General features: G+C 34.8%; 1 protein-coding gene across 6 annotated transcripts in view; it reads left to right on the top strand.

Moving 5' to 3' along the window:
* Positions 1–8,299: 8,299 nt before the first annotated feature.
* The window catches only part of LOC128183009 (four and a half LIM domains protein 2-like), a 36,829-nt gene continuing 20,484 nt past the window's right edge, over positions 8,300–24,644 (top strand). For 3 of the 6 annotated variants that reach the window (XM_052851793.1, XM_052851790.1, XM_052851792.1), the window contains exons 1-5: positions 8,300–8,458; positions 16,519–16,604; positions 17,071–17,251; positions 20,997–21,230; positions 22,465–22,680. In XM_052851793.1, coding sequence (XP_052707753.1) covers positions 8,330–8,458; positions 16,519–16,604; positions 17,071–17,251; positions 20,997–21,230; positions 22,465–22,680 — 846 coding nt within the window. In that variant the 5' untranslated portion in view covers positions 8,300–8,329. Of the gene's footprint in view, positions 8,459–10,547; positions 10,975–11,973; positions 12,313–14,845; positions 15,064–16,518; positions 16,605–17,070; positions 17,252–20,996; positions 21,231–22,464; positions 22,681–24,644 lie in introns of those variants that run through there. The other 3 variants (XM_052851796.1, XM_052851794.1, XM_052851795.1) reach the window with 3 other exon arrangements.

Raw genomic sequence — 24,644 nt, 5'->3', positions numbered from 1 at the left:
ATATGTATTAGATATACACATAATACTTTACTGTATGAAAAAAATATCGGACAGTTTTCGGCCCGGGTACTTTAGCAAAACAAAAGTGGAAGGGGATGCCCCCCAGCCCCCCAACTCTCACGTCACGTGCCTGCTGTCTAAATCTTTTATGGGTTTTTTGCCTGACGTCAAATAAAATTCAGGTTTGTTACTGACGGTCTGGTTGGTAACGTCCATATATAGAAGTCAATTATTGAGATGCTGCTATCTCGATTCGAACCGATGTCGCTTTGAACATAAATTACGGTCGGTTGATCATGGCTTTGTGTCATATGGCATTTCAATAGCTACATGTAGGAAAAATAAAGAATATTCATAACAATTGGTCTGAAACATATATCCGGTTGGAGGGGGTATGCGACAGAAAGGAAGACAAAGTATCTTGATTAATTAACGCATTGGTAAACACCGCCGCCTTTTTTATTATCGCCACTATTATAGGTTATTAACTAGAGCAAAGCTCGTGGCAAAGCCACGAGTAGGTCTTCCGTTGTTGCTGCGGGTTAAAAATATATGTAATATGGTGTCAAACGATTATAATGACTAAACTTTCAGTTCTGCTTTTGCTATAAAAACGTGTTGTGATTGAAAGCCTGTATATAAAATGTGTTTTGAACAAGACAGGAAGAAAATGTTTTAGGAAAACTATTTGTCGAACACAGTCTGTGTAATCGTTTCAAAAATTCTATAAAATGTGAGATGTTTAATGGCGAGTTAAATTTTAAAAGGGTAGCAAGCATTGTTATAAACAGTATGTACTCAAGATTCATGTCAGGAATTGCAGTTTTTTTTAAAAACCTAACCCGCCTACAAAACACGTAACCTTTTCTCTAAGAAAACTTGTTTATTTAAATCTTTCTAAATTTTTGAAGACTATTTGCAAGTTTAAAATTGTTACGTGCTGACAAAATTTAGTAATTAGTCAAAATTGATGGCATCTTTGAGATTTTCTTCAGGGAAATGTGTGTCGTCTGATATTATTTAATGATACGAGTAGATTTGGACATTCAAAATAATATATAATCAGCTAATAAAAAAGATGAGCGGGAGAATTTATGCAAAGGCGAGCATCTAACTTTTACACCAGATGATGCTGTTTCATAGAGACACCGCTATGTAATGTGAATTTAATAACCTTATATACAGAAGTGAATTTTACTTCTCTCGACGATGTAATAATATGCAAAATCCTTATTTTTATGTCAGTGGGTTGACTAATTAAATTAAAAAAAACATCTTCAATTGCGCTTGCGTAAATTGGAATTCTGGGAAGGAATTAGACAGTCCGTGTTAGAGAAATTCGAAGAAGTTATGAAACTGGTCAGTTTCTAGATCAAGCTGTGCATTGGTGTATTAAAAGACTATCATTGGTATCGTCTGTAGCCATGGTCCGGAATCCGTATGTGCAGTCATACATTGTATGTACATCGATACACCTATACCTCCTCACCTACAGCCATACAAATGAGGGTGCAACCTTCATATACACAAGCATATTAGTATTATAATTCTGGAAACTATTTATCTTGTATTTAATATATTGGGTATTCATTGTTCACGTAAAAGCCACCTATATTCCACTGGCTGTAGCTAACCTTGTAAGTAAATTAAGTTGCATTACAACCTCATAATACACAACTTCAATTAAAGTTGTTTTTTTTTAATCAATTTCCATACAATTAGCAATAAATAAAATTCCCAATTACGCACATCTATCTCACTTAAGTGTAACTTTGAGAAGCGCATATATTTTTGGGAGGCAGATATATCGCTATATTATAGCCTGCAAGTCAAGTGAATTATCATGGTCTTTCAAAGAAATAAGAAATCCGTCAACAGTTGCAGTACTTTGATGATTTCTATGGCGAACGACTGCATTGCATAATGTAGTCGTATTTCCCAAGAAAAAAAATTGTCTTTGTCTTCAAACTTTTAATTATAATATATCATGAATTATTATGTTCATAACTATAAAAGTTTAGCGTGATCAACAGGTTAATTTATTAGCCACATTCTTAGGTTACGATTTCACATTTTTAATGTGAAGATGATTGACTTAGAATAATAGTCTTATTGTTTATAAAAGCACCCTTCCAGTTGTTACTCAATTACATATGTTCTGAGTTGTGTGCGCTGAAGCGACACAAGATCTTCGGTCGCACGTGGCGATTGAATTAACACAGACTGACCGAATAAACACACGGGTGGGAAAGTTAAACACGTTGAGGAGAAAATGTTACACATGAGAAGAAGTCACCAAAAATGATTTTCGACAGATCTGGATATCTTTTCGCCAATTTAAAAAAATCCAGCGCGAGCACTTGTCAGAGGGGCGGGAGGAGGGGGGACACAGCACTGAGTTCGCTTCCACACTGAAACGAACAACCATGTAGAAAAACTACAGAGTGATTAATATGTGACTGATATAATCTATTAATCTTAAGTTGTTTAAAACTCATGTGAATATTCTTTTAAATAATCATCAAATGCCTCAATTCAGGACAATTCAGGACATTCTTTTATCGTGCTAGCACCTACCGCAAACATGTACATGTAACATGGAACTTTGATTATAATTTGATTTGATTTTTAAACTACCTTGTACGCTATCGTATAATTAAAGCAATGCTTAATCAACTGTACAAGTAAAATAAATTTATTTATTTTCGTCTTAAATCTATATAATAGTTGAAAACATAATAAAATATACTTCTGTCTGTGCAAAATATGAAACATGAACGCGTGATAAGGTACATATAGAAGAACACGAGCCGACCGCAGATCACTTGTCCACTCGCGCTGGATCTCCTCGGCCATGTGCGAGGGATAATCATCATTTAATATTTGGGGGGGGGGGGTGTTAAATTTTTTTAGATATACAAACTAACCATTAATTTATGTCTGACTATGTTTCCGATTTGGAGTAATATCTTTCATTAATATTCAGTTACACTCAAATGTTTAATTAAATAAATACAAGATGGACAAACTTTGATAATATAAAATTAAAACAGTTCTTGTATTTACGGCTATATAAACTCAAACACGTTTATCTTCATCTAAGTGTGCGTCGCGGTGTGCGAATCCTGTGTATTAGATAACCGCTTACCGCTAGTAGTGCAGCCGTGGCTGATCGGCCGTGGACGAAGGATAGATTACGTAAAGGTACAACGCACAGACACGCACATCTCAGAACCCAGGAAGATTTGAAAAGTTTGCCGTATAACGACCATGTTCTATCAAATAGACGTTCTTTATTTTAAACTTAAAACCCACAATTGATCTATGTCTGATATTGCTTTAGATTGAGAATGACATTGCTTTTATTAATTAACTGAACGATTTCTTCATTGACACCCAATCGTTTAGTCCATAAACTTTTATGTGTAATCAAAACTACAACAATTTTTGAGTTCGCGACTAAATAAACTCATTTGTGAGAGACGCAACTCTCGTGTATTAGATAACCGCTGACCGCTAGGTAACCCAGCCGCGACCATGGTGACCGATTTTCTCGGCCGCGGGCGAGGGAGAGTTTCGTTAACTTGGCCAAATGCCGCGAGTACTGGTCAACACGTATTACTTTTTACCCGAATATTATGCACTACCCGAACACAAAAACAGTTTTATGAGATCAATAAAGTCACAAACAACATTTTTTGCAGCGATGCCCATATCGAAAAATTTACCGTTTTAGAGTTATGAAGCAAAGACTTTTAAGGGATCTAGACCCCTCATTTTAGGGGCTAGCCCCTTTGTTATGGTATCAAATGAAAGCTCTTGATATTCTGCACAACTTTTATTCTATATGTGTCTAGAAAAAATTTACAACTAAAAAGTTATTGAGCAAAGATATAAGCAAAATTTAACATTTTTTGAAACATAAATTTCGATGTAATTTTTTAAGCAGTATACGTGTGTTAATCAAACATGTAAAACTAGGAGGACAACGTTCAAGATGTCTACATTAAAGATTTGTAAATTAAAACTACTTGCTACGGATCTACTCGGAGCCTTTGCAGGTACACGAGACCCACTAAAAAAATATTCAAAGGGGAATAACTCAAAACCGGAAGTAGCGATTTCACCATATTTTTTGCTATAGTAAGCTATTGTCATTTACAATAAACCCTGAAAATTTGAATAAAATCTAATGACAAACAAGCGAGATATTACAGTTTAAAGAAACGTCTAGAAGAAAAAGAAGAAGAACTAGAGCAAAGCTCGTGGCAAAGCCACGAGTAGGTCTTCCGTTGTTGCTGCGGGTTAAAAATATATGTAATATGGTGTCAAACGATTATAATGACTAAACTTTCAGTTCTGCTTTTGTTATAAAAACGTGTTGTGATTGAAAGCCTGTATGTAAAATGTGTTTTGAACAAGACAGGAAGAAAATGTTTTAGGAAAACTATTAGTCTGTGTAATCGTTTCAAAAATTCTATAAAAAGTGAGATGTTTAATGGCGAGTTAAATTTTCAAAGGGTAGCAAGCATTGTTATAAACAGTATGTACTCATGATTCATGTCAGGAATTGAAGTTTTTTTTAAAAAACCTAATCCGCCTACAAAACACGTAACCTTTTCTCTAAGATAACTTGTTTATTTAAATTTTTGAAGACTATTAGCAAGTTTAAAATTGTTACGTGCTGACAAAATTTAGTAATTAGTCAAAATTGATGGCATCTTTGAGATTTTCTACAGGGAAATGTGTGTCGTCTGATATTATTTAAATAAATGATACGAGTAGATTTGGGCATTCAAAATAATATATAATCAGCTAAAAAAAAAAAGATGAGCGGGAGAATTTATGCAAAGGCGAGCATCTAAATTTTACACCAGATGGTGCTGTTTCATAGAGACACCGCTATGTAATGTGAATTAAATAACCTTATTTACGGAAATGAATATTACTTCTCTCGACGATGTAATAATATGCAAAATCCTTATTTTTATGTCAGTGGGTTGACTAATTAAATTAACTTCAATTGCGCTTGCGTAAATTGGAATTCTGGGAAGGAATTAGACAGTCCGTGTTAGAGAAATTCGAAGAAGTTATGAAACTGGTCAGTTTCTAGATCAAACTGTGCATTGATGTATTAAAAGACTATCATTGGTATCGTCTGTAGCCATGGTCCGGAATAAGTATGTGCAGTCATACATTGTATGTACATCAATACACCTATACCTCCTCACCTACAGCCATACAAATGAGGGTGCAACCTTCATATACACAAGCATATTAGTATTATAGTTCTGGAAACTATTTATCTTGTATTTTAATATATTGGGTATTCATTGTTCACATAAAAGCCACCTATATTCAACTGGCTGTAGCTAACCTTGTAAGTAAATTAAGTTGCATTACAACCTCATAATACACAACTTCAATTAAAAGTTGTTTTTTTAATCAATTTCCATACAATTAGCAATAAATAAAATTCCCAATAACGCACATCTATCTCACTTAAGTGTAACTTTGAGAAGCGCATATATTTTTGGGAGGCAGATATGTCGCTATATTATAGTCTGCAAGTCATGTGAATTATCATGGTCTTCCAAAGAAATAAGAAATCCGTCGACAGTTGCAGTACTTTGATGATTTCTATGGCGATCGACTGCATTGCATAATGTAGTCGTATTTCCCAAGAAAAAAATTGTCTCTGTCTTCAAACTTTTAATTATAATATATCATTAATTATTATGTTCATAACTATAAAAGTTTAGCGTGTTCAACATGTTAATTTATTAGCCACATTCTTAGGTTACGATTTCACATCTTTATTGTGAAGATGATTGACTTCGAATAATAGTCTTATTGTTAACTTTATAAAAAGCACCCTTCCAACTGTTACTCAATTAAATATGTTCTGAGTTGTGTGCGCTGAAGCGACACAAGATCTTCGGTCGCACGTGGCGATTGAACTAACACAGACTGACCGAATAAACACACGGGTGGGAAAATTAAACACGCTGAGGAGAAAATGTTACACATGAGAAGAAGTCACCAAAAATGATTTTCGACAGATCTGGATATCTTTTCGCCAATTTAAAAAAATCCAGCGCGAGCACTTGTCCGAGGGGCGGGAGGAGGGGGGACACAGCACTAAGTTCGCTTCCACACTGAAACGAACAACCATGTAGAAAAACTACAGAGTGATTAATATGTGACTGATAGAATATATTAATCTTAAGTTGTTTAAAACTCATGTGAATATTCTTTTAAATAATCATCAAATGCCTCAATTCAGGACAATTCAGGACATTCTTTTATCGTGCTAGCAGCTACCGCAAACATGTAACATGGAACTTTGATTATAATATGATTTGATTTTTAAACTACCTTGTACGCTATCGTATAATTAAATCAATGCTTAATCAACTGTACAAGTAAAATAAATTTATTTATTTTCGTCTTAAATCTATATAATAGTTGAAAACATAATAAAATATAGTTCTGTCTGTGCAAAATATGAAACATGAACGCGTGATAAGGTACATGTAGAAGAACACGAGCCGACCGCTGATCACTTGTCCACTCGCCCTGGATCTCATCGGCCATGTGCGAGGGATGATCATCATTTAATATTTGGGGGGGGGGGGGGGGTTAAACTTTTTTAGATATACAAACCAACCATTAATTTATGTTTGACTATGTTTCCGATTTGGAGTAATATCTTTCATTAATATTCAGTTACACTCAAATGTTTAATTAAATAAATACAAGATGGACAAACTTTTATAACATTAAATTAAAACAGTTCTTGTATTTACGGCTATATAAACTCAAACACGTTCATCTTCATCTAAGTGTACGTCGCGGTGTGCGAATCCTGTGTATTAGATAACCGCTTACCGCTAGTAGTGCAGCCGTGGCTGATCTCCTCGGCCGTGGACGAAGGATAGATTACGTAAAGGTACAACGCACAGACACGCACATCTCAGAACCCAGGAAGATTTGAAAAGTTTGCAGTATAATGACCATGTTCTATCAAATAGAAGTTCTTTATTTTAAACTTAAAACCCACAATTGATATATGTCTGATATTGCTTTAGATTGAGAATGACATTGCTTTTATTAATTAATTAACTGAACGATTTCTTAAATGAAACCCAATCGTTTAGTCCATAAACTTTTATGTGTAATCAAAACTACAACAATTTTTGAGTTCGCGACTAAATAAACTCATTTGTGAGAGACGCAACTCTCGTGTATTAGATAAGCGCTGACCGCTAGGTAGAACAGCCGCGACCTTGGTGACCGATTTTCTCGGCCGCGGACGAGGGAGAGTTTCGTTAACTTGGCCAAATTGCCGCGAGTACTGGTAAACACGTATTACTTTTTACCCGAATATTATGCAATACCCGAACACAAAAACAGTTTTATGAGATCAATAAAGTCACAAACAATATTTTTTGCAGCGACGCCCATATCGAAAAATTTACCGTTTTAGAGTTATGAAGCAAAGACTTTTAAGGGATCTAGACCCCTCATTTTAGGGGCTAGCCCCTTTTTTATGGTATCAAATGAAAGCTCTTTATATTCTGCACAACTTTTATTCTATATGTGTCTAGAAAAAATTTACAACTAAAAAGTTATTGAGCAAAGATATAAGCAAAATTTAACATTTTTTGAAACATAAATTTCGATGTAATTTTTTAAGCAGTATACGTGTGTTAATCAAACATGTAAAACTAGGAGGACAACGTTCAAGATGTCTACATTAAAGATTTGTAAGTTAAAACTACTTGCTACGGATCTACTCGGAGCCTTTGCAGGTACACGAGACCCACTAAAAAAATATTCAAACGGGAATAACTCAAAACCGGAAGTAGCGATTCCACCATATTTTTTGCTATAGTAAGCTGTTGTCATTTAAAATAAACCCTGAAAATTTGAATAAAATCTAATGACAAACAAGCGAGATATTACAGTTTAAAGAAACGTCTAGAAGAAAAAGAAGAAGAAAAATAATAATGAAGAATTTCCAACAGAATCAGTACAAGGTCTTCCGTTGGAAACGGAAGACCTTAAAAATAATAATGAAGAATTTCCAACAGAATCAGTACAAGGTCTTCCGTTGGAAACGGAAGACCTTAATTACTAAAGTTCACTATTGAGAAAACAAAACGATTGAACAATATATAAGGTGAAATGAACATACTGATTATTAACGGGACTATTTGACTATATCTGTCATTATCTGAATATAAAAGAATATGACATCGTGAGATTAGCGCACTTTTCGTATTTTAGACGAGAATTGCTCTCCGTAGAATCGCCGAAATCTCCGATGGCGGGAGCTGAGAGCGAGGACTGGCGAGGACTGTCCGCTCTAGAGGGGACCTCGGAGGTAGTGGACAACACCTTCATTGGTCAACACGACAGCGGGGACACGCCCATCCTCAACTACACCGAACCGGTGAGTGACCCCCTCTCCCCCGCACACATTCTGCAGGTGCCCCTATATATATTTTTTAAACACAGGTAGTGCGTCATTGTAATTAAATTCCAAGTGTGATTTGTTCACGGTTCTGGTTTTGTCACAAAATCTGTTGTTTTCACGGGAGTTCGTGGCAAGAAGACGTGTGTTTTACCCTTAGCGCGAATTGTAGTTTTGAGAAAATCGAACAACTATTTAGTTAACATATGTATTTTTTTTTTATGTTTCCATAGTCGTTGAAATATTTCGATTTTAATCTACCTATTTTTGGGATTTTTTTTTATTTCATGCATGCCTTGATACAGTGTCATTTATCAGCTGTTAAGCTAAACTGATGAACTATTTATCTGCTTTACATATTTTAAAACAAACCATTTCAAGTTTTTTGGCAATATTAAATACGGTTGATATTTATCGATTTTAAAATCAATATAAACAGGTGCAGGTGGATTTAACACATATCAGTCTGAATCATTCCTCTGCATGCTTTGAAAAATGTTGTTACTGTGTAAAACTCATTCCCAATTATTGCCTCAAGTAGTGATTACATAATTTCTAATTAAACATACACAGGCACTAGGCTATTTAAGAACAGAAACTTCTCTATTTTTACCGAGTGGATATATTTATTATGATTCTCTGTACTTGAGGAACCGATGTACAAGATTCCAGCCCTTTAAGTATATTAAAGACACTGTCATTAAGATATTAAGCATGTTGAAGTGTAAACTTTTATTTAAGTATGGGGCATTTTTGCTCCTTTGATCATTTCCCCACTGTGTTTCTACCACTCGTAGTAGATTGTAATAACAATAGCTATATTGTAACTATTTGCTGTGTAAGCTAAGTCTTTAAGAAGAAAAATTATTAAGCCATTTCTGGTATGTGTATTAATACCAGTAATGTAAAAAAAAAATCCAAAGTACACATGTAAAGTAGCAAAATAGCAGCTAAGATATTAAGTAAACAGAATTTGTCTATTCATTCTTAAATTTTAAATTATATAATATCTGGCTTTTTCTCCCATTTAAATGGTTTAGAAAACCTAAGGACTGGGTCACAAAGCCCCTATGTAAGCTTTTCTGTCAAGGCCTACAGCATGTCACTGAATGTATTTGCATTTTAAAAGGAGATGAGGAAAGAGATGTGATGATAATGCAGTAATATGGAAGTTTCATGACTATCAGATTTTTCATTGTCAGGTCAGGGGGAAGAAAGGGCAGATTTATCTCCCCTTGTTGCAGTGGATTTTTAAAACTTTTCATGGATGAGACAGAGAGAGAGAGAGAGAGAGAGAGAGAGAGAGAGAGAGAGAGAGAGAGAGAGAGAGAGAGACTTTACACCTGACTGATAAAAAATTACTTATTTAAAATTCAGTCTTTTGAAAATGGGGGGGGGGGGGGTAGAAACAAAAAAGAGAAGAGAGAGAAATGTTTGTATTCCTTTGCATCCGATATCAATTTTTAAAAAAATCATTCTTTACAGAGAGAGAGAGCGAGGGAACACCTGAACTGAAAATTAGTTTTTTAAAATTCAGTATTTTGAGGTAGATAAAAAGAAGGAGAGAAGAGAGAGATGTTTATATTCCTTTTGCATCCGAAATCAGTTTTTAGAAATTCATTCTTTACAGAGAGAGAGAGAGGGAGAAAGAGAGAGAGAGATTGTTTTATGATATTGGTTCTCAAGTAGTGATCAGTTCTAGATGCCCTGATCATGCTGGTCCTTGAAGAATGGAACAATGCGCTAGTGGTACTATTGATCTGAGGGACCTTGACCTTTGATGGAGAATTGGAAGAAAGTCCCCCATTACAATTGATTCATCTGTCTCTCAGTGAATATAAACCACATTCTTCTGCAATGGTTAACCCTAGCCGAACAATGGAGAAGACACAGAAAGATTCTGAAAACAGGAAGATCAAGATATTTTCAGCTGATTATAAGTTTCCTGAATTCCAAGTCTTGCAGAAGGGATTTGGTGGTGAAAATTACTGAGGTCTGTGTCTTTATTGATTGGCCATTGAAAGAAATGACCTCTTAGTTGACCTGCCTCCATAAAACAGTTATAGAATGAATAAAGCATAAGGTGGGAGCTAATTTCTTCGTCAATGCAGGTTATCTGAGCATATAAACAAGTATTTTATCAGCTCCCAGCCCCAAAACACTAAAGGGGGCAATGGGAATGGGAATGAGGTGCGAGGCGCCTCGTAAAATCGTAATATAGATGTGTTGTAATTGATCATGGCTACAATGCAGCAGTGGGACTTGATTCTATGACTAGGGAGCAGGGAGAAAAACAACATTAATTTGAGTTGCTTCGTGAGGCCAAAAGGAGTGCTTGAAAAAAAACCCATAGATCTTATACCTGCTGCTGATACAGGCCAACTGAGGTGGTTGAATGGTTTTTTATCGGGGAGTTGTCAAAAATTGAGAGGTGCAAGCCTTTGTTTATTTTCCTGCCTCAGAAAGTGTAAGGATAAACATACATCAGAATGAAGGTAGGTACAAAGTTGAATTTTGTATATTTACCGTTTTATTCATTGTACGGATTGCCATAGATTTGGGTTTTAGTTTCTGTAATATGCCCTGTGGCAAGCTCATTTAGTACGCATGAATAATGTAAAAGCTCACCTGTATATTGTCTACAGGTAGGGCAGTATTCAGTGATTTGGGAAATGTTTGTTTTCTCTCTTTTCTCTCCTAATCTGTTTGATATGACACTCATGTAATGGCATTCACATTAAGGTTTTGTCAAAAATACTCAATAGCAGAAGAAAATTTATAGCCCTGTTAACTTAACATTTTTTTCTAAATTTAATAGATATCAAAAAAGTGTTGGTGAAGGTTATCTCTGATTGCTAATTTTAAAAGCATATTTTGATATTTAAAAAATAAAGATACCAAGAGGTACTATTATATTTCAATAATTGACCTAAAACTTTTTATTCATTACAAGTTGGGTAATTCAAATAGATAAATTCAAAATTAAAGGAAAATAATTAACTAAGCCTAACAGGTTTTACCTCATGGGCTCTAACCTTATGATCATCTCAGAGACTCTTATGGAGACCCGGTCGCAATCAGTTAATTAAAACCCTGGTAATGATCAATTAATGTCCTAGTCTGGGCTAGCTGCTGAAGAAATCCTCCCTGTTCCAGAGAGCAGCGGAAATGGGATTATCTCCTATATTGGCAGGGAATCGCTTTGACAATATCATATCGGTGTTTTGAGCATCTTTATTGATGGCCGGCCTATCTTCTAACTTCCTTATTTGGCAGAAAATGACAACTAGAAAAGTGCTCTGTCATTTCACATTTTGAGAAGAAAATCATTGTCGTGTAGAATATTAGAATGTATATTAGGGGATTAGCTCAAAGTTGGAATGGGAGGAATTTGGATGGGATATGGGACTCCTCTTAACGACTATCTGTGATGTTTATTTAGGAAGTGAGTTTGCAATCAGCATAATAATGTACTGTTACCAGTGAAAAGACTATCAGTTTCTGGAAGTCTTATCTGGCCTGTTGACAGTGGGTCGCAGGTGAAAGTGACAATGAATCGCTGGTCCAAAACCGGGTGTCGTAATGGCCATGTGTGTGTATAAGGCCTTGATTATAACCAACACAAGATAACAGCGTACAAATATTGGACGGTGTTGAATTTCAAACATATACGGACTACGCCACAACTTTCACAGCCTTCAGGGTCAAATTTCCCAGGTGTGACCATTTGGACCCAATTGTCATCATTTTTTTTTTCCAGACATGTTTGATAATTTGAATGTAATAAGATGGACCTTTTTAATGTTCCCAGAATTGTGATTTCATGTGAACAGGTGGGTATACAGCTGTGATTTTAAAATTCTCTTGAGTGGCAAGATATCGAGTAGGCCTAGGTGGAGTGGGTCAGATTTAGAGTGCAGAAATCATTATTGCAGCGACAGGCAGGATATATCTTGATATCAAATTTAGGTTTCGTAATAATTGTTAAAGTTTTATGATCATTAAATTTTAGTAACTTTATAGAAATTAATTAAAACGTATACATATACTGGGAATCAGGCTTCATAAAAAAGAAACCCCACATGTAATAAAAAAAATATATAGGTTGCAATGTTGGGAAAAAATTTGGTTATTTCTTGCTTGAACATATGCAGAGTTTCAGTTCACCTGAATGAGTGCTGCACTTTTCAAAGAATTAAACCATTACTCGTGTGGAGTGTGGATCCAGAAATTTTTACAGGTTGGTCCGAAAGTTATTTGAGTTTTCCGGGGGAGAGGGGGGGGGGGATCTGAAGCGTATTTTGGGTAATTTTATAAATAAATGTAAATTTAAAGAAATTTTACCCCCACCCACCCTGCCTCCAGATCTGCGCATGATTACTAGAACATCAATTTTATAGAATAGACTTTATAGAGACAGCATTCAATTTGCACATGCATTGTCGGGGTGGGGAGGGGGGGGGGACTGGTGGTCAGCCAGGGACAGCCTCTGCTAGTTGAATCACACAGTAAGTCGGTGCAGTAACCATGTATATATGGGAGTCGATTCTCATAACATAGAGATCATATAGGTACACCATTAGTGATGAGCATTGACTGTTTTCTGCTATCCCATCATCCTTGCTGCTGTAAAGTTCATATCAAATGCTGGGATATCTTTAAAAATGCATCATACACCTAAGAAAAGAGATTTCAAAGTGTTTCACTTTTAATTAACTGCGCTATCAATGTACAGCAGTTTGGTCTCAAAGCTGTCTTCTGCAGTGAGATTTTTTTACGTGTTACTCGGGGTTTCCTTCATTAATCAGTGAGAGTGCACTTTGTCTATATACATCAATTACAAGTAGCCGTATAGACTGTATAGTAGTTATAGATCACTCCACCAACCAGAGTCTTCTATCAGAGAACAAGGGACACTGATTTCTAACCTTATCAATCTAAATTTGTTTGTAATTTGTCAGTGGTCAGTGCCGTATATTTTCTGATAGCATTGCATATTTGGGTTTTACAAGGGCTGAAACTCCAAGGAAATTATGTCAGAAATCATTGACATTGTATCGACTTTCTGTATAATGAATCCTACATCCATGCATTAGTTAAGAGATTTGCATTGAATTTAAAAAATGCAATTTTGCACACATTTAGTCAGTTAATTTACTAGACTAGAAAAATTACTGTTGAAAAACTACATAATGTAGCTATTGGAACTTAAACTGTTATAGGAGTTGACAACACATTGTAGAATTTCCTGATATCGGTACTCGGTAGTCAAGAAGAGGATTCTGTAAATTTAAGCAGTTGCTTAAATTTGAGGAATCATTAACCAACATTGATTTTGAACACTTTAATTTTCAATGATTAGGAATACAGGGAATTTTGCAAATAAAAAGTTTTGAGAATTGGTTTAGTGGTAGAAGAGCAAACAGTGAAGATTGCATGTTCAAATCCAATGTATATATATTCTTCAGATATTTCTTTATTGACTGCAGTGAACTAGATTCAATGTTTCCCATATTCTCTATGCCTGTCCACTTCTCAAAAGAGAATATGGGAAACATTGCTACCTCATATATGGCTGCAAGTTATAAGTGTACATACATGTATTGAATTTATATACTGATTAGTTTTTGCTAAGTAATCTTACCAGTGTGGTTTTTTTTACCAGTACATTGATGTATACTTGACTAGACCTATAGGCATCATGAAAAATTTAAAACAAAACAATATAAATTTGGGGGTGGTTGGGGAGTAATATAAGCTTTCTAAAACTTTACGGAATTATTTTTCCATTACTTTATTAAAAAACCTGTGAATCCTTGCCCTTTGTGTAAGGTGTTTTATCACTGAAATATAGCCCTCCACTGACCCCTGTAGAGGTTAGCCATCATAAAGATTATCTACCATAGATTAACTGTTTAACAGAGTAAATGCCCCACTCCTTTTAATTACCTTCATGTTCAGTCACTGATAAAGACTATAAGTCCCTTCCAGTTTTCTATAATGCTAATTTAAATATCTCCTCTAATGTTTGATAGTAATGGGAGTTTTTAATGCATTCCGATTTCTTATATTCTGACAGTGAATCGTAATGTGTTAGTGAATGGGTTCTTTAAGTTTTTAGGAGACGAGCCTGTAGTTAAGAAGTTTTTTCCTGCTGTCATCACTAAAAGAAACGAACTTCCGTTTATTTGCACTTTAATTACCTCAGGTTTTACATATATACTTCCAATATAGTGGCAGCTTAGAGTTTATATGAAAATAAATATTATGCTTTAATGGGGGATTTAATTTAAACCTTGGTGGAATTATGCAATAGATGTTTCATTTTTCGCATTAAATGCAGGGGTGCATTATGAGTCAATAGCACAGTATTTTATCCCGTAAGTCTCTTGCTATTTTAACCTCAAGGTGTTCCTTTTGTCGTTTGATTATAAATGCAAAATTAGGTAATATTTACACGTCAGTTAGCAGGCAGTGTGTAAGAGACATGAGTGCCACAATACACAACGGTTCTTTATTTACGAGGGTTCTGTTAAGTCAGTTATTTCACTAAATAACGGGGAATGGAGGATGCTAAATCGAGGGTATGTACAGTTGCCTTGTTTTCTGTCCCAAATTGGTGAAAATGTTTTTGTTTATTGTATTTTATGTGGTACTTACCTCTTAATCCTCTCGGAATGTGTTAATTCTCTTAGTCAATGAGAGATTTGACTTGAGTCAAAAAAAATTTCTAAACCTTAGGTATTGGGTGTCGCAAAATATGTACCGGTATTGTATTGAAGAAGCATTATCTGCTTTTGATTGATGCTCCCTCAGACCCTGTAAAATTTGAATTGACACTATCTTGACATGTATTTATTGCTAGTACTACATGTACATTTAAAAGTAATTTTTCTGTTGAATGTATTCTTAATTTTAAATGTGGTTTGTTTGAATGCTTTCGATCTCTAAGTATATACATGAATGTAGAACAGTGGTCCTTTATTCAAATACTCTCACACAAAGTGGCACTTTATGTTGATGTACATAAACATTCATTAAAAAAATAGTCCTGTTGCTTGATATTGTTGAAGAAGACCTGTCAGGGGCACTGTCATCTAAATTCAATAAGAAATGTCTGACATATGTCTCATGGAGCTGACCAGCTAACATGAACTAGGAATATATAAAGCCATCTAAGAAATTAATACTAGAGGAATTGTTGATGGACTTCTTTTTTTGTGATTTTTGAAAGTTTTGGGTACTGGGTTTTGTTGCCGCAAGCTGGAAATATTTCTTCATTATCCATTTGTGTCCAACTGTCTTCTTAGATTAAGTCGTTCAACTTAAATGCAATTATTTGTTATTCTTAATTCTATCAATTTTTTTGGTCATGAAAAATAATCATGAACATAACGAGTTGGTAATGAATCAGTTTTCTATGACGACATGTTTACAACACTATACAATGTACTAGATTGATGATGCATATGACACACGATTTTAGTAAAAAATGTGTCATAAATTAAGTTCTGGGACAAATTCTATGAGATGGAGAATGATTTGGGGGGTTGGGGCTGAAAGAATAGGAAAGCAACTATTATGCTATCATAAGATTTACTGTAATTATATCTGGTTATTTTTGTTAATTCAATGCAAACATGACAAATTATATTTAATACATTATCGTTGTAGTTCAACATGAAAAAAAAGATGAATGTTAATAGGTTCTTTTTGAGAAGAGAGACATTTGATATTTAAATGTTCTTCATAGTAAAAGAAAGATTTGTAACATTAACTAGTTTAATATTTAACCTACAATTATGAAGAGTATCTGGACTTAATAGATGAATATCTCCATTTAGAACAAAAAACTTTGTTTTCCATTAAGCATGCCAACAATTACTGGGTACACGTGACACAATTAGCAATTAGGTGTTTACATGTAGGACACAAATGTTCACTGAATAATGAAATGCACAGCTTATTCATGACTGCATATAATTATGTAGTATTAGTGACTGTATAAATACATGTAATTTTGTACCTTTATTTTGTAGGACATACTAGTACATGAGGTGGATGAGGGACAGTCTTGTTTAGCCTGTGGGGAGAGATGTTCTGGGTTTACTCAGCACAAATGGAGGTACCAATCTTAAACTCAGCACAGTATTTTCATTGGTTGATCTAACTTGCCATAGTCATAACTTGGTACTGGCTTAAATATAAATTAAAACTTTGACCACATCATTTGAAAATAATTTCTCTCAAACCAATTAAATTGACTTTGTCAGAGACTTTTGGGTAAATGGCATTTTCTTACTCTAAATCAAGTTATTGTAAGTGCCTCATGGTATTAACCAATAAAACTTTTTAATTATGTCAATACAAATGCAGTTCTTACAAACCACTTTGAATACTCAGCAATCATTCTCAATTTCAGGGGGGAGGGGGATTGTCATCAACATCCTAGCTATAAAAAATATTCTATTAATTAACCAATATTTTAATCATATTTGTACTCAAGTCTGAATATTGTGTTCAAGTTTTGAGTGTGTTTTTAAGATGTTTTTTGGCAGAAACACTGCATGTTTTCAATGTTTTTTTGACAGAAACACTTGCAAAGTATGCAAATGTCCAAGGGAACGTCATGACATTTACAACGAAAACTTTGTCAACATCCGAGACAGATTGGGGTGGAAGAGGAACGATGACCCCAGCGCTCAGGTCTCAAAGGACCGCACCCTCAGGGAGGGGTACACCTGGATTCCACCAGGGTTGTCCTCAGAACAGGTAAATTAATTCAGGTCAAGAAAGCAACAAACACAATCTAGATTACAGTAGTGTGGTGTCTTTAGAATTTGTAGATTGATGGTCAGACCGCTTTAAAGGTAGAGCACCTGACTAGAGATTCAGCGGGCCCTGGGTTTTAAGGGAAGACACTTACATGTGTATTAGTGACTTTATTTCTCTCAAATGACAATATTTCTCTAAGAAGATAAATCATGCACTGATAGTACCATACACATTGTGCATATTGTGCATCTGTTGTTACTCAATTTTATTTCATAAAATTAAATGAAGTTTATGTCTATACTTCATTTTATTTAATGAAATAACATTCAGTAAACTACACATATAGAGAACAAATAGAGTTGCATGCCTTTTCATCTACCGGTATTGAAAATTCTCTGCATTTTCAATGAACACCTTGTCAACATTTTGCAGTTAATATTTTCATATCTTTAATATGATAATGAGCCTTTACACTATTTGAAGTATAGTAATAATGCATTTTGACAGCAGGAGGCGTGGGAACTCCAAAATTTGTACATATACATTAACTAATGATTTTTCAAACCGGCTAATGGTATTTATTAATTGAAATTTATATGAACATTTCAGCATTTTAGTTTTCATAACTCACGTATCGTACGTCAAAGAGATATAGGCACCTTTACTTTAGCTGTCTTAGGATCTGCTCTTAGTGAATGACAGATATCAGCTTATTTTGAGAAACAAATGGTTTGAAGAAACAAAACCACAAGAAAGTTAGGGGGGGGGGAGGCGGTAGGGCAAACCTGACCAGCAGTAAAAAAAATTTTCCTGTGTACTTTATTGAAGATTACACCGTGAGCCCCTCCTTAACTTCTCGATGTTTGAGTTCTGATGGTAAGAGGCTCTGCGTTTGTCTTATTTTATATGTGATGAAAGTAAAATAATGTGTAGGAAAAACTCTGGTAGTCATCTGGAAAAACTTGAGCATGGTCAAGTGGAAAATGAATTTGGGTAGAAAAAAAACGTCATTACTTAAGTTGAATTTGCCCTTGTAACAGTGAATTCCATTATTCTAATTACATTCAATCAACATACATGTAAGAGAAATGTCTAAATGAAATGTATCTGGCCTCTATGAAAATACTAGATTTGATGACATGCTTTAAGTATACTGTAGATTCCTAATTAAAATCAAGGAATTAATATCGGTGTAAAATCGCGAGAAGCACTTCTCACAGATTTTAAAATCTCACTTTTCTTTTTGAGACAGTTTTTAAGTATAGGAAATTATACCAAACAATTTGTGCTCGCAATTTTATATTCTCGTGATTTGATACAAAACAGTGGAATCGCGGAATTAGGTACTCAGAGCGTTTTCAATTTTCAACTCCTTGAAAGTATGAAAAATTGCAGTCTAGGGCGGCTTGGAAAAGGTGCCATAAAATTTTGCATTAATTACATTCATTATAGAAACCTACACCACATAAAGATACCCTTAGAAGTTGGCCGATTTTCTTCTTTTTTTATTCTGTCAAAATTATCTGCATGACTTAGACTTGGCTTGATCAGCATCTTTATTAGAATTGGATGGAGTAACATTGAAGGCTCTCGGTCTCACATGGGGAGATGAACATCAAAAAAGCTACGTTATTACCCACACATCATAAAGCTGCAGCGGTATAAGAATCCTGACAGAAGAGCAATTCCTTCTCCATTGGAATGTAATGATTCTTTTATGAATATTATGCTACAAGTTGCTGATCATTAGTTGTGAAAGTTTTGGTAGCTGTGGGAATGGTTGGTAAAGACTGAATGGTTTCTGTTGCGTTCCAAGCCAATAAAGTGATAAAAGATCCCCTCAGATGTCGAGTGACTGAACATGCAGCGTCAGCAGACTATTTTCTGAAGTAGGGATTATGGGAAATTTTGAAAGTTAGCTTGAGGGCTTAATTTCATGGGCCCTTAGTTTTTATAGGTCCAACCACTCATCATATGGTATTTCAATTGCCCCTATTCTCTTTATTAAAATCTGTAAGATTATTTTCTCCTTTTTACATAACTATCACCCTAAAGTGTACAAAAGTTTGCAATTATACAGAGATTAGAGAATCTTTATTCATATCGTTTACAATTTTTTAAACATTCCTCAGTAGAGAAGGGATATTTTCCCCCTTAGGTACGATGATAATGCATATCCTTTTCATTTTTCCCGACCCGTGGGTCAAGAAAGAGAATAGTTAGCTTGATTTGTTTACATTTACTGATCATTTAGATAATGGAAAGAACTGTTAGCGTTATGTAACAACATATTATTTACTTCAAGGTGTGCTTTGGAGTCAAGCAATGTAAATATTTGGGTATTTTTTGACTCTTTATCTCATGCTGATCCCAATATGTGTGTGGTGTTACTGAAAACATTTGGCAGGCAAAAAATTGGCCGACTTTTAATTACCTGCAGGCTTGTTTGATGAACAAATCCATGCATTGTATTGGTAAACCATTTTTTGAAGGTGTAGATATGTATGTTATTTTCTACCCACTCTCTCGGTTCTGTTCCCTTTCCATCAAATACTAGTAACCGTTTTTGAGTGGCTTTTTAATTGCATTTTTTTTAAATCCAGAATGAAAAGTATTAAAAATCAAAAAGACAATGCCATCAAACCCCAATTTTTATAGACTCAAAAGATGGAATTTCATGATCGCAGTTTTAATTCTTGACTGAAAGCCTATATAAAATATCTAAACCAAAAAAATTTTATGCACAATCAATTACAAGTATTATATTTGCTTGAAAATGTTGCTAGTAAATTGGCTAGTGGATCGGTATTCAGTAATTGTTTTACTCGGCCTTGTAAGCTAAAGTTCTGTTGATTTGTCTGTTTGGGCCATTAGTTTCACACCAAGAATCGGCAGTTTTTCAAAAGATTATTTCACTTCTTTAAGGAGCCTCTGTGAAGATACCAAATCCTTTGATAAGGGAGTCATCATCTAATGATGATGATGATCATCATCATCATCATGGGTCAAGGTTATGCATTTGTATCACATATCTATATATGCATTTGTTTTCAAATGTGTAAAATTAACTTTATATGTGTTTTCTAAATAGAACCATTTTAACAAGAGCTTGGATGGCTCTTTGGGTAGATGTGTCAAACAGCAATGTGACGTAGGCCTGTCTATTTCATTGCTGGCCACTCGGCCATTGCTCTTTAAAATCAACAAGATTTGTGTGGCTTTTGAGCTAAGACTATGCAATCGTGCATATTTCGCTTGAAACCGCGTCATTTTCAACTTGTTTTGATGCAAGAAATAGAAAGCTACGTCCAACCGAAAGTCCAAGGTCTTGTTAAAATGGTTCTATTTCGTGATTCTAACAATTCTTTAAATATAATTTCATGGCATTTTATTTTTATATTTTTGTTATTAAAAACATGAGCATAAAAATTGCAAAAAATATATCCCTTCATGATAACTGTGGTACTGCTCTCTTGCAAGGCAAATTGATATACTGGTACTTTAACTAACCTACGATAAATGAAACAATTGACATTGCGTCATATTTCACCAAACCAAGTCATTTTGCCCTGCAAAAGAGCAGTACCGCAGTTACAGTGAAGGGGTCTATAGATGACTGTGGTGAAAACTAGGCAGATATATAATGTATTTATAAAACTATTTTCACTATAATATATATGAATTCCAATCTGCGTAAACCTGTTCATTAATTCCTCTGTCTTCCTATTTTTTTTTACTAAAGATTGAGGAGTACATGGAACAGCTTCCGAACCACAAGATCCCACAGATTGGCCGCCCGGGGGAGAGGTACCGGGACGTCCAGATCATCAGGCAGCTCCCCAAACAGGACCTGTCCCTGGAGTTCTGTAAGATGATTGGCTCCAGTGTGGAGAAGAAAGAGTACGACATCTTCAGGGAACTCCGCGACAGCATCGCCATGGATATAGGAATCGTACAGGAAGCGCCTAATTTGTCTGTAAGTTTAGTGCATCATGGGATACCTGGATTTAAAAAAAACATGAAACTTAATGTGATGTGAAAGAGACTAAGTGAGAGAATGCAGGTGTTATTAATAATGTATGCATTTGTATTTAAAAAACAATACTTTATTTCATACAGACTTATTATAATACCTTGTAAAATTTACACTTACCCTATATGTTTAATGCTTTTAAATGATATGTTGACGTGTGATAAATATTTTCATCCAACAATGAAGTTTATTGAAGTTGATCTGCTTTGGTCCCTATATAGGCATCAATGCTCACGTACAGACCGTTATTGTGTGATATTCTTTTCAAACAAACTTGTACACTTTTAAAGTGCTTTTGAAGCTATCAAGAATAGTAGAACTATCCATTTAATTCTAATGAAAAATGTTAAAAATATTTGTAAAAAAAAATTAATTTCATGATTTAAAAACAAATTAAGTGAAACTCAGAATAATTAGATAAAATCAGATATTATGTTGCCAGAAAATCAAGTAATAAGGGAAATTGAACAATTCAAGTAACATCCACAGTCTGTAGATGCATGGTCTGTAGATAACTAATAGAGCCGTGTTCGGCCTGCTAAATGGGTCCGGACTCCAGGAAAGAAACTAGGTTTGTATCGTATTGATGTGGAATTGATTTGTCAGTGAGTGCAGAATAACAAATTCCAGTGGATTTAGGATCTTATCATTGTTGTAATAATTTGCCATTATGGTTGAATTTGCCAATAGTAATTACCGTTAGTCGTCGGATGATAGGAACCCTTGCAGACTCCCGTCGACTTCCTATTAATAGTTTCTGTCCCAATTATTGATTGCATCAAGGGCCTCCGGAAAGATTTCTGCGGAGTTCAGGGTTTTTACTCCCACTGTATTTTGAAAGAAAGACAACTCTTGTTGAGATAAATCGTCTGAACTGCTCCATTCAATTCATTGCTGAATGATGTATGGAATAGTCATTCTTATCTGAAATATTAAGTTGTTGGTAAAGCCATGAGCATTTTACATATTTTTGAATAAGCAATATATATTCTGGGCAATTTCACTAGTATTTGACATCATCATGAATAAAAAATTAATTGACTTTTTTTTCTTAGAAAGTCACTAGCTTTATTTCATTTGAAAGAAAAATTTAGAACTTATGTTAAATAGCCGCTATATGTCTTCTGCTTAAAATTATATCAGATCAAGATCTAATCACCTGTTAATTTATTTTCAGACCTGTGACCAGTGTAAGGGGGATATAGAATCTTCAGAACTAGCTGTTTACGCCCCCAAACTTGGGGTGGATATGTGCTGGCACCCGGCGTGCTTCGTGTGCTCTCAGTGCGAGGAACTTCTTGTAGATCTGGTGTACTGCTGCCACACAAAGAAACTCTTCTGTGAGCGACATTACGCCGAGCAGATACGGCCCCGCTGTCCCGCATGTGATGAGGTAAGAGTCATCTACCCTCTTGGAAATTATGTTCTATTTAGGACTACAGTGTTTATTCTAAGCATCACAATGTCTATTTAGGCATGACGGTGTCTATTTAGACATGACAGAATATTGACAGTGTCTATTTAAGCATCACATAATCTATTTAGGCATGACAGTGTCTTTTTAGACATGACAGAATATTGCCAGTGTCTATTTAAGCATCACAGAATCTATTTAGGCATGACAGTGTCTATTTAAGATCTGCAGTGCCTATTAAGGGACCATTTTCTATTGAGGATGGGCTGTCTCTGATTAAGTGCTGAATAGAAGCATAAAGAATGTGTGTGTGTTTGATGCACAGTGCTCTATACATGGTTATATTCATATGGATTAAAGTTATGCAATCTCAGACAGAAATTTGATATGATAATTTAGTTGTGTTTGCATGGGGGTTATTTTGGCTAAAATAAAGGATGTTATTTATAGTGAATTATTGCACCCATTTTGGAAACTATTCATATAGGATCAAATTTCAATAACTAAAGCCGTATCATTCAGTTTTCTCCAGTGCAAGCAATGCCATTTTTACAGTATGCTTCTTACAGTTTTGTGTGAAAAATTATTGAGCAGTTTGATTTTGAAGGATATTAGAACACATGAATTGGATTTGGACATGTTACATCAGAAATGCATGAAGTTTAGAATAGAGGTGGATTATTGTTGGTTATATACATGTATATAGGTGTAATCTGTTTGTCTCTGTCTTTCAAGAGGAATGTGATATTTTCAAAACAGCTTGGTTTTTATTTTTTAAAGGTACTTGTATTTGTTGTGTATTCCAAGAGTTATCAGAACCATTTTAAACAGAGCTTGGACTTTGGGCAGTACATGACAAACTCTGATCTGACGAAGGCGGGGTCTACTAATGGTTAACTGTCCAGTCATTGGTTGAATATATTGAATGCAATGACACTCGCCCGACTTCACTTAGAGATGTATATTTCACTGAAACAGCATCAATTTCACACAGCAGTGCATATCGTGGCAAACAACTTTACAGTTTTGACAGTATATGAATATTAATGCGCTTTTCCTAGTGATTTTTATTAGAAGAAAACAAGTCAATATTAAACAGCTTGTTTTGATGAGCAAACTAGATAGTAACATCCCACAGAAAGTCCAAGCTCTTGTTAAAAGGGTTCTCTATTTCAAAGATTTCAATTTCCTGGAATGTGTACCAGTAGCTGCGGACACAATACACCATGTCTTGCCATATAAATGCATCAAAATTGCTCTTCTCATGTTATATCTATCTATTATATATATTTTTGTTTGGATTTGTGAGGGAATTTGATATTTCCTTATTTCATTTTGTTTTTAATAATTCTCAAAACAATCATCAGGAAAATGGAGGTACTTGATATGGAAAGAAGAGAATCTTTCCTCTCTGAAAATAACTAGATACTCTTTTTGTGTACTCTTCATTATATTGCATCGATCCAGATGAGAGTTTTCCTTTAAATATAATAAACTTGAAATTTGCCTGTAACATAACTACATCTCTATCGCCTATATAAAACCTATATAAAACACGAGTGAAACTTGATACTTCCACTAGCTGCATGTACTACAACTTGGGCTTGAACATACGCAGTAAGTCGATCATTGCATTTATATGAAATTTATGAATTTCCTACATGGACTTTAAAAGTGCTCTTTTATAAGAACTTAAATTGCCACATATTTGTAATGATATTATGATTTGTCATCATTAGAACTGTTATAGCTTCGTACTGTTGCAGTTACATGTATTTATTGTACATGTACTGGCTTTTTAGACTGTTATATTGTCCTTCTGCTACAACTTTTAAAAAGCTATAGAAACCACTAGCTGTTATCAGTAACCCAGAATTCTGCTGTCTCCTAAGTTTGGCATCAGACTTTTGCATGAGTAATCCCCCTTTCTTTATGTAGGTACC

Source organism: Crassostrea angulata, chromosome 5 (genome assembly GCF_025612915.1).
Source record: "Crassostrea angulata isolate pt1a10 chromosome 5, ASM2561291v2, whole genome shotgun sequence".
NCBI lineage: Eukaryota > Metazoa > Mollusca > Bivalvia > Ostreida > Ostreidae > Magallana > Magallana angulata.
This window is presented reverse-complemented; position numbering and strand designations above follow the sequence as displayed.